This window comes from Aphis gossypii, chromosome 1, assembly GCF_020184175.1.
Source record: "Aphis gossypii isolate Hap1 chromosome 1, ASM2018417v2, whole genome shotgun sequence".
Taxonomy (NCBI): Eukaryota; Metazoa; Arthropoda; class Insecta; order Hemiptera; family Aphididae; genus Aphis; species Aphis gossypii.
Window position 1 is genome coordinate 77576798 of NC_065530.1, and position 15828 is coordinate 77592625.

The following is a 15828-nucleotide window of genomic DNA, read 5'->3' on the forward strand; positions in this document are numbered from 1 at the left end:
ATATAATTATCTATATAAATAATATTTTATAGTATTAATTTGTAGTTATTTCAAAACGGCGGGAATTATCAACATTTTTAAGGAGTAAGATTAGGCAATTTTAATTGCAATATCGGGGGGGGGGATTGATAAGGTTTTGATCGCCGGTCGCCAGGTTTTACAAGTACTACAATAGTAAGTATGCGTTCCATATTGTCGTTGTCGTATAGAGTATAGACGTTAAGTATATTTTGCTAAGCCAAGACTCATCTGAGAGTTGAGACCAGAGATAACTGAATTGGAAAGGAGCAATTGAAACGGTTCATTTCATTTATTATTTTATGTAAGTAAATCACTCAATTTATAATTGAATATTCAAATTAAAAAAATTATCTAACCCTAAATAGTATTTTGTACTGTTTTTGATGATTAAAATGTTATTGATTCAATTGGTTTTAATTTAATTTTATTGTTTTCAGACGAAATTCATTACCTCAACATAATGGAAGTAAAGGATGAAATAATAGTGACTATGTGGGCTTCCGAGTAAGTGAAGTATATATTATATGAGTTTGTACTTGGTTACAACAGTCAATTAATTACAAACCTCTAAATTAGTGGTTCTTAACCGTTTACCGCGAGAAATGTTATTAAATTTTAAAAACAGTATTTTCGGTGAAATTGTCAAAGTTGTGGTTGTCAAGTGTGTGAGTGTGCGTGAAAATTTGTGATGTATAATAGTGTGCCATGAACCAAAAAAAGTTGAGAACCACTCCAGTCTAAAATCTAAATACTTATTGAATCATTTTTGGAGGAAGTATAATTAATAATAACCAATATTAGTTACAGTGTAATTTAATACTCAATTCTGTTATGTAATATGTCCAGAAATTTTTTAGATTTTTATTTTTATTTTAACTGTTATTACTTAACAAAGCACAATCTAATAAAAGTTATCATGATTAGTCAAAGTTATTGGTAATTACTAATTAGTTTTACTACTGACTTAATTGTAAACACTGTTTTATAAACAGGTATCAGTTATTTATTTTAAATAACTTTAAATTCATTAATTCTAAAGTTAAATATTAAACACTGTTCTAATTAAGCGTGATTCATACATTTATAGTTTTATTTGATATAACAATGTATTGAATATTATCTAGGTTTAATTCATAAATGTATTATTTTAAATTCTAGTTCAGAGTGGCAATCGCTTAGGGAAGACATATTTGGCAATAAAAACTACAAACAAGCTTTAAGAAAACTTTCACTTTGGAAATCTAGGTAAGTAGAAAGATGCCTTTTCGGTTTTTCAAACACTAAGAATAACATACTGTTGTAGAAGAAAAACATTATTTCGAGGTCTAGTTATCACTGAAATGCTTTTACAAGCCATCATTAAAGATGTTAGTTTTAATGAAGATGCTGAACCCACCGACGATCATGATTTAATTCAATCATATTCTATAGCTATAATGAAGTAAGATAGAAAATTTGATATGTATTTAATAAATAAAAGATTTTTCTAATATTCATGACAAACCAGGTTTATCAATTTGACATCTGATGTAATGATACCAGGTCCACAGAGGTCTATGTATTATAGAGCGGCTCGTTTAGATATTCCTAAATGGTTAGTTGATATGCGTCATACAGTTTCTCATGCCCAAGATTTACCTAATCTAGAATCTTTAAGATCAGCTGTAGGATATATACTAGAATGGATATTTGTAAGAAACAATTGAAGAAATATAGTTATCCTAAATGTTACTTTCATTATGTAATCATTTCAGATAAAATATTGGAACGTAGATGCTAATTTTTTAATTGTTGGGAAAAAATCAAACATGAATGTTGTTGAAGAATTTATTGAGTTATTGGAATTCTATATGTTAAGCAAAAGTCAAATTAGTTCTGACCTTAAAGAAAAACAATTAAATGTTTTGAGGTAAAAATAAATCAAATTATAATTAAGAATATAAACAGAACAAGTTTTTCAAATTTACAATATTTTAGAGAGAAGTTAACACTGTCGGACTGTTATTCAAACAAAGAATGTACAAAGAAAATGAAAGACCTTTTAGCAAATAAGAGTTGGTCTTCAGATTTAGTCAATATATTTACTACAAAGTATTTACTTCAAGCTCGCGAATGCAATGTTTCTAAAGGTAGTTTTCTAATTTTGTTTTTTAAGCTATTGCCAATGTAAGTGGTTAATTTATTTAAGATAATCATTTAATATTAAAATAGGTAGAATTTCCAAGACTGATAAAACACTGTGGAATGTTTTACTAAAAACATTAAATAACTGTGGTTTGATGACAAATGTATTACAGTGTTTGGTTACTCAGCATTCACGAATTGCAGCTTTGTGGGTTTTGGAACTGTGTATAATTGCATATAAAAGCAGCAAAAAAATTGATTTCAAAAATAATCAAAACAACTGTATGAACTGTAAGCCTTTGAATTGGGATACAAATCTTGTTTTAAGAACTGCATTGCAATCACCACATCCACACACAATTATATTTTTAAAATGGTGATTTTATACTAAATATCAAATCGGCTTTTAGTAACATTTTAATGTGTTTATTGCATTTTAGGTTGTTACAAATACAATTGAATCCATTGAACATAAAACAACAGTTCAACATTGTCAAATTAGTATCATTGTATACAGGCAAAGTGAAGGTTAGCTCTAAAAATATTGATCATAATATATTTACAGTTAATGATTTAATTAGCAAAGGTGATCATCAATCTCACTGGTCAAGAATTATTGGTAAGTTGATATTTAAATAGTTATTTTAATTTATTTATGCTTAATGTTCTTATTAGAGTATTTTTATTAGACTGAAATACAATACATCTACGAGTATAATATATTTTCTTAACTTAATACTTGTCAGAGGTACTCAATTCATTAGCTAGCTATTTTATTTGACTTTATTATTACATTAACCAAATATTGTCATAAATCTTATGTTTTCAAAATGTTTTTTGTAAAATTGAACCAATTAAATATTTACAAATGTACTATTTTAATGTAATACATAAGATACCATTTTGTTCACAACAGGATGTCATATCCATGTAATAAATTGTCTCCATCATACTAATGTGCATCACAACAAATTCAAATTCAGCAAAAAAATTTTATGTCGGCTTTAATAATGTGTAAATTTTTTTTGTTTTAAAATTTTATTATTATATAGCTATAACTTATTTTAAAATTACAATATAAATAATTATTTATGAGATATCTTAAATAATATTCTTACCTTTAAATTTAATAATAAGTAAATTTACTCTATTTATGCTATCAACATAAAATGTATTCTGCTGAATGTAAATTTGCTAAGTTTAACGTTAATAAGACAGACAACCCAAGTGTGTATGACATCCTCTTAATAGAGTATTATTTCAATGATTATTGTGAGGAGTAACTGTAATTTTGCCAATGATTTAGAAAAATAGGTTTTTATAGATATTTTATATGAAAATGAAAGACTTCTTTCATATAAATTAATATTTTTTTCAAACAAATTATTTATTCTCATCAATATTCCTTGCAACTAGAAAGAATTATGTAGGCTTACGCTTAACATGGAATGTGTTTTTTATAAGGTCTTACAATAGTTGTTTTAATGTATAACTTTCTAGTAAAGGTGTTAATATGATCTACAATAGACATAACAAACAATAGTACTCATTAGTTTTTTTGTTTGAGCCATTGACACAAAAATAAGCTGTGATATACAATTCAATAAATTACTTATGTAATTAGGATTCAAGTAGTTTTCTGTACATATTTTTTTTGACATCAATTATTAAGAATAGGAAAGTTAATAATTTTTTAATTAATTTATATTATATTGTTTTTTTTTTTTTTTAATTTTCAGGTCAGATGAATTGGAGACAAATACCATTTGGTACCACTCTGTGAACATTTGCAAATTGATAAAAATTGTACATCCAAGAAACATCAAGATATTTCTTTTCTTTTTATGTGTTTTTTTAGTTTTTATAATTCACTAGAGCTATGTCTACCCGTATTAATATACTCTTATTGCATTTAAACAACTAAGAGTGTACTTACAAATCAGATAGAGTATATGCTGATAAATTTAACATTTAAACTATTTATAACAAATAACATAAAAAAAAAAAAAAATACAGAAACGAGAAAATATTACGGAAAGCATTTTATGACTGAATTGCTCTTATGACAAATGAGTCAATATTAAAGAAGCATATTATGTGGTTCTTCTACATATCGCCTAAATGCTTGTAACCATTGCGCTCCCACAGCACCATCTACAACTCTGTGATCACAACTTAATGTAACTTGTAAAGTATCTTGTGCACGGGTTCCATTAGTTTTATCTGGTACTAGTCGTTGAGTCATGGCACCAATGCCAAGTATACACGATTGAGGAGGATTAATAATCGATGATACACTCTTAACACCAAACATTCCCAAATTTGAAACGCTAAATGTACCTCCCTATGATAGAAAATTTTGAGTTAAATTATGTTACAAGATAATTATACAAGTTCTAAAATTGACCAAGAAATAATAAATACCTGATATTCTTGAGGCTGTAGTTTTCCTTGACGGGCTTTAGCTGCAAGTTCTTTAACATCAGTGCTTATTGCTATTAATCCTTTAGTATCTGCATTAAATACAATTGGTGTTATCAGTCCTGTATCAGTACTCACAGCCACACTTACATCAACTGCGTCATATCTATAGTTAACAATATTTGTATATAATTTTTTTGATTTAAGTTTAGATAATTCTTAATTTAATTTACTGTCTAATGAAACTATCCATCCAAGATGAATTGGCTTCTGGGACTTTTTTACAAGCTAAAGCTGCAGCTTTAATAATGAAATCATTTATAGATAATTTGACTCCTTCTTTTTCCAAAAGTTCGTTCATACGCTTTCTCAATGAAACAATATTATCTAAGCCCAAATCAACTGTAAGGTAATAATGGGGTATAGTCTGAAAAATAAGTATAAAATATAAAAGTTATATTGGTGATAAACAAATGAGTAATTTTTCTATTACTTGTTTTGACTCAAGTAAACGTTTTGCAATGATCTTTCGAACATTTGTCACAGGTTTATCAACAAATCCATCACCGCGAGTTCCATCAGCAACAGCCGTTTTCGTACTACTGGCGATTGAAGCTTTGTCCAGATCTGTAGATTTTATCGAACCAAACAACCCAGAACCTTGAGCGATTGTCTAAAATTTAAATATCTTATAGATATATAATTATTTTAAATTTTTTATATGAATGCAGTAATTCTTACACTTAAATCCAATCCTTTCTCAACAGCTAAACGTTTGGCTAAAGGACTAGCAAGTATACGAGATCCAATTGGAATTTGTACTGTTGCTGGTGCTGGAGCTTTGGGAGCTACAGGGGTGGGAGGTGGTGGAGGAGCAGGTGCAGAAGTAGATGGCTTGGGTGATGGTGCTGCAGCAGCAGGAGCACCTGCTGGAGTATTATCTACAAAGTCTTTAAAAGCAGCAACATCAGATTCATTTTCTACAATAATACACACAAGCTGAAATCAAAATCAAAATTTTTAAATTCATGAAGTACAACATTAAATTTAATGTCTTATTTTTAAAAAAATGTTATGTATTATTTAACCTTAGAGTCATCAACATTAAATTAGAAATATGCTGTTAATTCTAATAATTATTAACAAACATTTAATTTAAAATAAAGCGTTCTTGAAGCTATAATTTTTAAAGTCTGATAGGTGATAAAAATAAATCTGCAATTTATTTTTAATATACCAATTAATAACATCTTTGACCCTTATGCAAGGTCACAATTTTTACTATATCCTAAGATGACCCTATTGCATAATTAATAAAAACATAAAATACTTAAAAAATAATATACCTTTCCAACTGTAACATCTTTTTGACCAGCAGGCACCAGGATCTTGGCAAGATATCCTTCTTCAGGAGTTTCAAAATCCATAATAGCTTTGTCTGTTTCAATTTCAGCTAGTTTGTCTCCTTCGTTTAACCTTTCTCCTACAAAATGCTCGTGAAAAGTTTGATATTCTTTTAAGAAGTTCTAATAGAGTTTACCTTCTTTTTTAGACCAGTTAATAATGGTGCCGCTTTCCATTGTAGGAGACAAAGCTGGAAGAGAAACTTTAATATGGCTTGGGAAATCAGTGGCATAGAAACGATAGCCGACATTTTTCACTGACGGACGTCTGCCAGTGCGCCAGTGAATGGAACTTTGGCACCTAAATAGCCCCAAGAAAAAAAAATTATTATCCACTACAGTACCTAAGTTAAATAATCAATTAATTACCTATATGCTTGAATAACTTTGATGGGACATTTAGTGGCAACTGTTTTCACTGTATTCCTGTTTAAATTCCGTAACAGACGCACGTTGTTCATGATGGTGTTGGATCCAGACATATTCTACGATTATAGACTAAATTGGTAATGAAATTGTACGTTAAAAAGTGACAGTAAAATCAGCGCCCAAAAGGCAAAAATGAACTTCAAATAACCTCGAAGGACGTCCTACCCAGACACCCAGTAACAGCAGTCACAGTAGTTATCAAAACGTTATCAACACATCATCGGTGAAACTGATAAAATCCGGCAAATCGACAGAATAGCCATATTTGCCCCACTACGTTACGGAATACGGACATTTCTCTTTAAATTTATCATCGATACGATGGAATCGTTTTTTTAATAATATATTAGGTTTGTAGACCAACAATATAAGAACATTATATTCATATTTCATATAGGTTATAATAACACGGTTCTGTGGTTAATGAAAATAATATATACTTTCATGATCATTTTCACTTTTTATACGAAATTCAATATTCTATATGAGAATTTCGATAATAATGTTAACATGTCTATTATTCAAAATGGTAATAACTAATAATATATTTTAATTCAATACTATAACAATATTATTGAAATGATGTAATATATCAGTAAAATCCGCAATAAATACACGGCACCAAAGATAGGCAATCAAATATACGTAACTACATTTTTTAATGAGTAAATTTAATTATTAGGACGTTTATAATGACGTTTTATCCACGGGGTTAAGACGGAGATTAAAATAATACTAACATTATAAATTATGACGATAACTACTTATTGTTTAAAACACAAAATTATGTAAAATGAATAATTGTGGTTTTTTAAAAATGATAATATGTCAAATAATTATCCAATATGGCATACATAATATTATTTATACATTTTATAAACATAGATTAAAAATAAAATAATCAATGGCTTTAAAGTATTTTATGCCCATAAATTTACTTCTCTTCTACTATTAAGACCTAATAGGTAAATAAATTCTGTTGAACACGATAAATACGATCGAAAAATGTTTGAATCTATTTTTATTTGTAGCCTTTAATTTCCAGTACTTTTTAATAGGTAACTGTTTGTTGTTACAGCTTCTAAAGTTCACGACAATCACGAGTACCTCATACTATTAGCTACTAATCATGTTCATACTGAAAGTGAAAAAATACTTTTTAATATTTAATAACAGTGTTTTAAAAAATATTTAATTGAACGAATAGTGTTAATGATTTGGAATTATTTTATTAATACATAAATGTAACAATACGTTTTATTAACAATAGTTTTATTGTATAATTATTTAAAAAATATCATTTATAATATTATACTTATTTATAGAAATGAGTGAAAAATATGATTTAATCTTTATTTTTCCATTAAAAAATAATCCTCGTCTTACACTACCTAATCGATAAAAATCGACACTCAAATAGACTATGCAAATTAAGTTTAAACAACTAATGGTAATTCTATGATGAAAAATGTCATATAATAAAAAAGTAAAAATAAATATTTCACTATCGATTATAAAATAAATCTGTTTTATAGTCAACGATTTCTACATTTTCAACAGTTTAACATAGTTTTCATTCTCTAATCCGAACACACTGTTATTTTTTCCTTGTTTACTTTTCGTTTTGCGTTTATCATAAAATCAATTTATCATTATTCATTCATTGTTGTAAAATGTAATAATAAATAATAATAATACTGTAATAGGTACCTTTATTATATTATTATTATTTAACGTTAATAGTCGTTCGTTTTCTTACGTAAACTTACTCACGCGAAAAAACAAGTGAGAAAATGTAATGCAATGATCATTATTGCAATTCGTATATAGCGTATATCCTGCCATCGCCCAATATTTATATATTTACAATTGTGGTTCTCGCGGAAAACCACCTCCACCATGAGTAACAATCGTACATCGTCTAAAGAAAAAGATCCAGTGGTGTTGAGTTACGAAAATTTTCTTCTACACGAATCCGACGTCCGTCTGCTCGTCGACGACCAATGGCTAAACGATTCCGTTATTGGTTTCTACATGGAATACCTAAACACCGAAGTGTTCAAGAATAATCCCAAAGTGTATTTTATTAGCCCGGAAATAGTACAATGCATTAAAGAGTGTAATGTTGATGACATTGCCGTATTTCTTGATCCACTGGTCAAAGACAAAAACTATTCATACATTTTCTTCCCGCTAAACGACCAGGAACAATTGCAAACTGTCGGTGGTACGCATTGGTCACTGGTAGTGTATGGAGCGCAAGACAGACGTCTCTTCCATATGGATTCGATATTTGATTCCAATGAAAAACAAGCGAGAAAATTGGCACTAAAACTGAAATTCTATTTTAAAGATATTGTAGATATCATCACTCCGTTGGTGACCAGACAGCAACAGAATAGTTATGACTGTGGAATACACCTGATATGTAATGCAGAAAATGTCGCACAATATGTCTGTGCAAATTTAGACATACGTGAAGTAGATCCAGTGGATGTGGATGATCTGCAAAATAAACGTACTAATTTAGTCGATCTGATTTATAAACTAGCGAGAAGAAAAGAAATTACCTAAGGATCCACCATGTTGAAATATTGTTCTAATATATTATTATTATTGATGTATACTTATTTATTTTTTTGTTCCTAAAATATTGTTTTTATTCATCACATTGTTTATGAAAATTATTAATTTATAGCACTCAAACTAAATAGTTTTATTGTTATGTGAGAATCTCATTGAAAAATGATCTAGACCAACTATTAACATGCAATGAAATAACTTCACTATTTCATTATTTTGTTTTCAATTATATATTAATATATTCTTTTATAAAATTGATCTTATTATAATGTTGTTTTACGCACTCAAATTAATATTTTGTTAATTTACATTACTATCCTTGTATTTTTCATAATTTAGTTTAAATAAGTAAATACAAGATAGTTAAATTAATTGCTGTATTATTTTTCATTCAAAGCCTACCCTAAATTTCATTTTAAAGGAGTACCTAACTAAATTTTTTCTTCAAATTACTTACAAATGTAATAACGATCCGATGCAAGAAAAATAACATTATTTTAGGAGAAGTTAACATTAAACGTAGTAATACAATTTTTTAATTTTTACTTGATAATTACAGATTGTGATAAAATGTATAATGCTATTATATATTTTTTACATATAGACATATGTTTGGTTCAGTCCTGCAATAAACAGTGGGTTTTGAGATGCAATGCACCATTTAAATCTTTGCAGAGTAATCAATTCAATTTTTAATATAGCGTATTTATTTTTTTTATTGCTAATATAAAAATAAACGCTCAGCATCAAGGCCATTGAGCAATATATATATATATTTCAACATGTTATGTATTAAGTGATAAATAATGTTTAAGTTATAATTTTGTATATACCAATGTACATGAAACTTAAATTAGTTTGAACAGTTGAGTTTGTTGGGGACTGGCAGGTTTGGTCTAAGGTTTTCAAATATATTTTTTGATAGTTGGTTGCGAACCCTTGCACAGCAGAATGTGTTACACTCAGTCATGATGAGTTTAATTGATAGATTGACACCTCAAGATGGACATAGTGTGGTTCCTTTCGTGCCATCAGGATCCCATGGGTAAGTCTGGAGCGCCCTTTTGAAGTCTATAGTGTATTATTATTTAATATACTAACATGTAGTGTATAGTTAACTGTGTTGAAGAGCATTTTTTATACCTACCAAACTGATTGTTTAAAACTTAAATTTTGAATAGGTTGCATAAAATTATTAAAATTTGCTTGTATCTTCCTGACCTAGTTGTTAGTTTGTGAAACCGGATAAATTTTAGGTACTTTTGAGATGTTATTTTAAACTTGTACTTTTTTATTACTTTTTATCTTTGAGGTTTAATATCCAAACTCAAATGACAAATTGACCTATCAACTATACTATAACAGTATAACAGCCAACAGGTACTAGTGTACTACACTTTTACAAATTATATATGTGTAGGTATATAATATGGTTATATGATTGCCGGTTGGATTTTAATCAATTGGTTTTGGACAATTTAAATAATTAATTGTGGTGATATGTTCTTTGATCCGTTAAATGATGATTTGCACCAAGCGATCCATGACCAAATATCCAATATTAAAATCTCCCATAACAAAACTAATAGGTATAAATGTATAATGTGTAGTAATGAGTCGAAATTATAGTTATAAATTTAAAGAATAAAAATGGTTTAAAATAAATTATTAAATATCCAAATAATAAAATGTCTTAGTCATGTAATATAATTTTGAAACAACATTAATTTGAGAATTTCTACAAAAAAATCTTGCACTAGACTTTTTTAATAACTACATTTTATAATTATTTTTTACTAACTTAAAATTCAAATCAAATTTGTATAAAGCTTAATTTCAATAATTATGTTTAACGATTATATAGTACAATGTTTTGTGTTTATTTTGAAAACACAATATGTTTCTACAATCACTGAGTGCTGAATACTATTAAAAATACCACCTTTTTTTACTATGGCAGTCTCCTAACTTATCGCTTGAATCACTTAGTTAAATAATATTACTAAGCTAGTAAAATAAAAATAGGATAATGTAAATAGTTGCTCTGTTTCACAATTGATTATTTAAATGTTTTTAAAATCCTACTATGTATATATGATTTAATAATAATAATAATATATACATGCAAGTTTCAAGTCCTCAAAAATAATATTTCTGAATTAAAATAAAATAACTAACTGTTATTTTTCATTTAAACATCTAACGACCACCAAATTTGGATTTTAAATGTCTATAAAAAAAGATTAGTTTATATTAGGTATCTTATTGCCTTTTTTATTAAATTTTAAATATAAATAGAATTATACATTATAATTATTTTATTTTATTATTTTTTCTGTAACTGAATTGTGATATATTTTTTTTAAAATAATTATAAAATGTTATACGAAAATAATTCAAAAATCTTTTTTTTAAACGAATAACTTTTTAAATTATTTCTACTATAATATATTATATATTATATAATTCACTAAGCGTGCTTTTTTTTTTTTTTTAATATGGTTATTAAAAATCTAAATATAATTTTTGGACTTTTTGAATACATTTTAAGACCATATTTTAAAATGTTATATACTACATAAGAAGTCTCCAATGGAGATCAAACAAAAGTTTATACCACTACTGGACATACCTAAAGAAATACAAAAAATGTCAAGAATTTGTGTAAATTCTTTATTAAAATTTTATTTTTGGAAAAATTGGAGTGATCATGATTGGTTATCATCTTAAGAATGTAAAATATAAAAACAACTTAACATGATATTGATATGATGCATCTATAAAGGTTTTAATGCAAATACTTTTTCAATTCTCTTCTATTTATATAATACGCGATAAAATAATTGTATTTATTTAATGCATGTAACTTGTGTATACATAGAAAATAATTTTAAAAAAATATTGAGTTGTATTTTATGAAGTATTTATAATATTTAGTTCAGGTTCATTTGTCAATAGTTATTTTACATGATTTAATGATGTGGAACCATACTAATTTAAAACACGAAAAAAATAATGTCTATATATAATAAAATATTATTTTAATAATAATAGTACTATTTTCAGACTCTCGATAAAAAAAAAATAGTCTGGTTGACTAAAATAATATATAGTAATAAGTAATAACTATATTTGAATACATTTTGATCAAATGTCAATCATTGTAAATTAAGTTTTAAAATATAATAACTAATAAAAGTATTATCCTTATGGACCTGATGTTACTCTTTATTTAGTGATCATTGAACTTACAATTTAATCTTATTTCACATTAACATTATTTAATTTTGCAAACCAAATTTCTTTATTCTTTGCTGCCTCTGCTTTTTTTTGCTTTCGTGTAAGACGATACTCATCTCCATGAGTAAAATATTTTTCTCTAAAAGTACTTGCAGATGGTATTGCAGAACTACATTCATCAGTATCCTGAAATAAAAATAAAAATAAATATTTATTTGTTTTTGCTAAGTAGGTATGTTGATTTTACTTGAGGTATTTTAATTTTTTCATAAATCAAAAGCCGTCTAGCTGTGAATGTGGTCAACACCTGCTCACAGTTTCCTATTAATTTAAAACAACTATGTCTAGCCATCTGATCATCATTGTAATCTTGTCTAAATATTGGTACCCAAAATAACAATCTTCCATGTAACTTAAGATGTTTGGAAGAAAACCACATAAGATCTTTGATAATTTCATTTAATCCATATTCTACTTTAGATGGGAAATGTACAGGAGATCCTTCCTTCTTAAGAATAGGTAAAGATTCTTTAGAACCAATTCGTTCAGTTGGTTCTCTAATACCATATGGGGCTATAGACACAAAAAAAAAAAATTACTGTTTTTATTGTATTATTAATTATTTGATTAAATTTTATATTACGATCTGCTAAGATACAATCAAATTCTACGTCGCTGCGCCAAAATGGTAAAGCTGAATCAGCAACAATTACATCAATATATTTATCAAGACAAGAATATTGTATCATATTTGCTTCAATACTTTCATCTTTTCTAGCTATATGCTGAAAATAAAAATACAAATTAATTAAGTATACTATTTTATATTAGTATGGTTGGATCAAGTTTTAACTTTCCTCAAATAATTTGAACTTTCAAACTTTTAAAAGTATAACCATAACAAAATGTATCGTACAATAGAAGTAAGTGTTAAAAAAAATAAATTGATTCTGTTGTCATACTTGAACATTTTAAACTTGATAATGGTTTAACTATCATAGGTTATAGTTTTGTTGAATTTTAAACAGTTTGAAAATTTTAAGTTAGAGAACAAAATAAATCTAAATATTAATAAAAGTATGTATTAATTATATGGCCAGTTATAGCCATATTGTATAAATATTAAATAGAGAAGATATAAATTTTCTACAAGAAACATACTAATAATAATACATTTAAAAAATCTAACTATAAAATATGTAAAAATGTATAATGTTAAACATTTATTACTCTTGTCTGCTTTCTTGTAGGCCTTGTACGCCCATGAAGCATTAAAAAGTCAATATCTGTTCCAATTACATGGCCGCCAAATTTTGCAGCAGCAACCAACAATGAACCTAAAAAATTAAACATCCTCATTGATTATTTATACATTGATACATATACACATTTTATATATTTTATCAATATTATCCTTACATTTGTGTAAAACAAGTGTAATATGTGATATATTGCCAGTTGTTTAAAAGGATGTCGTACCCATATATGTTGTATCCGTCTTACATATGTACGATAAACCAAATTTTCCTTCAACAGTTTCAATAATATGTTGTTAGTTTTGATTTACCTATTATAAAATTTAAGGTTAAATTACCATGTAATATCCCACTAGGCTTTAATTGATATTATTATTTTTAATTAAGTTATGATTTTTTTGAACTATACATTTTAAAATGTTGTTTCTGTGTAAAACGGAGACAACACATGCAGGTACGATGTCTTCTTAATACAATATGTGATTTAACAAAGTATTTACATTCATGTAAGTACAATATTAACTTATTTATTATTATTAAATGTTTTAACATGCACTATCATAAATTAATAATAAAAAAAAGTTTAATAAGCCATATAAATATACATATTGTTTACATTATACATAGAGTAAATTTGTAAATAATTCTTTTATGAACTAAAAATAAAATAGTTATTTTGTATTATATAACCTAACAATATACTTAATTGCATAAATACAAAATATATATACTAAATGTTAAGAATCTTTAACCTGACTTCAGATACATACCACTTCCAACAAATGGGTCCAATACTAAATCACCGTTAGAAACTTTTCCCAAATTTGCCATCAATAAAGAAAGTTGTGGATCCATACTAGTATTGCCAATAAATTTGCGCTTTTTTAATGACAACTCGTGTATTAATGGGCGTCCACTTTCTGATACCTACAATAATAATATTAATTAATTTAAAAAATTAAATAAAGTCATACTGTGAAATATAATATACTTACTACTCGTCCAAAAAATGTGCGTATAGGATTTTCAGGTATAATTTTTGGATCTAAACCATAATACTCAATAAATTGAAATGTAACATCTGGATTTTTAAGATCTACGTGTCCTTGAAATGGCATATAACTGAAAGACTAGTGGAACAATATAACATCATCAAACCACCTAGATTAAACGTACAATATTTATATTGGTTTACTTCTATACGTTCAAGTTTTTCTTCCTGCGTTTGTGAATTACAAAATAAATCTACATCTACTTTGAATGATTTTAATTTATATGGTTCAAGTAAACCATTTAAACATTTTTCTTTTAGTGATGCATGAAGTCTTGGCACAGTTGGTTCATCAGCCCATAACTGTATAGCACGCCTCATAGTTACTGAACGAGCAGACAATTTTTGTACATCCTCCTCTGATGGTAGTTCAACCAAATACCATGGCTAATAATGAAAAAACAAAACAATTTTAGAACCTTAATATTGATAAAAGTAGATTTAACTTCTTAGAATTGAAAACGAAAATGTCAATTGAATAATCAAGTGGGTTAGTTAATAAATGATCAGGAGTCGCTCTTACTTTATCAGTTGGAGGTTCAAGCCATTTTATTGGTATTTTCAGTACAGAAGCAATAGATTCAATTTCCTATAAGTAACCAGTTACAAATTAAATATACCTATTTAAAACTTGAATCTACAAAGAAATTATTATTTTGTTGTGGTTTTTTGTAATATTTTAAAAATCTTACGTGTAACCGAAAAGATACATGCTCATGAGCGAACCAAAGTAAATATTGAACACGCTTCATGTGAACGACTTAAAAACTGAAGTATTACAACAATGAACAACACAATTCTGTCACCACAGCTAGTAGGGAAACATTGATAGTTGACGATTAGTGATGAGTAAAATAATTACAATTTACAAATTATAACTACACAAAATAATATTATTTAAATATTTTTGGTCGAATTCTAGGGGACAAGTCGAAAACGTGTTGCTTAATGCTTTGGATTTAAACGTTATCACGACATTTTATCTTTTCAGTGATAACGAACCATGCTTGGATCGAAAATAATATCGATAGCAATAGTGTATTCGGTAAAAAATCGCAGCTTAGAAAAATTACATAATATTCATTTATTGATATTATCGTCGTTTTTTGACTTACGAGTAGGAAATATATGCAAACCATTGCGATGGTCATTTTTTTGATTTTTTTGATTGATGCATTATTTCATGTGACTGTCTCGGTGTATCGCCAAACCGCGAAAACATCAGTCTTCTTAGTTTTTATCCGTATCGTTCGATAATTTATGGTATCGACTATCGACGACAATATAAATGAAGCTCACT

At 27.1% G+C, this 15828-nt stretch overlaps 4 protein-coding genes across 4 annotated transcripts; 2 read left to right on the forward strand and 2 right to left on the reverse strand.

Annotated features, from left to right (window-relative positions):
- Positions 1–150: 150 nt before the first annotated feature.
- On the forward strand, positions 151–4065 carry LOC114127937 (uncharacterized). The gene is made up of 10 exons (XM_027992309.2): positions 151–322; positions 459–525; positions 1180–1266; positions 1325–1462; positions 1529–1712; positions 1776–1930; positions 1999–2150; positions 2233–2521; positions 2586–2764; positions 3885–4065. The coding sequence occupies exons 2-10, from the start codon at positions 482–484 to the stop codon at positions 3926–3928; spliced, it is 1272 nt and encodes a 423-aa protein (XP_027848110.1). The 5' UTR covers positions 151–322; positions 459–481; the 3' UTR covers positions 3929–4065.
- On the reverse strand, positions 3740–6585 carry LOC114127936 (dihydrolipoyllysine-residue acetyltransferase component of pyruvate dehydrogenase complex, mitochondrial-like). The gene is made up of 8 exons (XM_027992308.2): positions 6339–6585; positions 6107–6270; positions 5913–6049; positions 5308–5565; positions 5060–5239; positions 4800–4993; positions 4570–4732; positions 3740–4489 (listed from the first exon to the last, which is right to left on the reverse strand). The coding sequence occupies exons 1-8, from the start codon at positions 6449–6451 to the stop codon at positions 4226–4228; spliced, it is 1473 nt and encodes a 490-aa protein (XP_027848109.1). The 5' UTR covers positions 6452–6585; the 3' UTR covers positions 3740–4225.
- Positions 6586–8052: 1467 nt separating this feature from the next.
- LOC114127988 (sentrin-specific protease 8-like) lies at positions 8053–9024 on the forward strand. Its single transcript, XM_027992381.2, has one exon. It carries the CDS (start codon positions 8298–8300, stop codon positions 8970–8972), a length of 675 nt encoding a protein of 224 aa, XP_027848182.1. The 5' UTR covers positions 8053–8297; the 3' UTR covers positions 8973–9024.
- Positions 9025–12188: 3164 nt separating this feature from the next.
- LOC114127934 (tRNA (guanine(10)-N2)-methyltransferase homolog) lies at positions 12189–15495 on the reverse strand. The gene is made up of 9 exons (XM_027992306.2): positions 15221–15495; positions 15052–15117; positions 14673–14915; positions 14473–14607; positions 14248–14404; positions 13452–13558; positions 12865–13006; positions 12469–12794; positions 12189–12407 (listed from the first exon to the last, which is right to left on the reverse strand). The coding sequence occupies exons 1-9, from the start codon at positions 15278–15280 to the stop codon at positions 12243–12245; spliced, it is 1401 nt and encodes a 466-aa protein (XP_027848107.1). The 5' UTR covers positions 15281–15495; the 3' UTR covers positions 12189–12242.
- Positions 15496–15828: the final 333 nt, after the last annotated feature.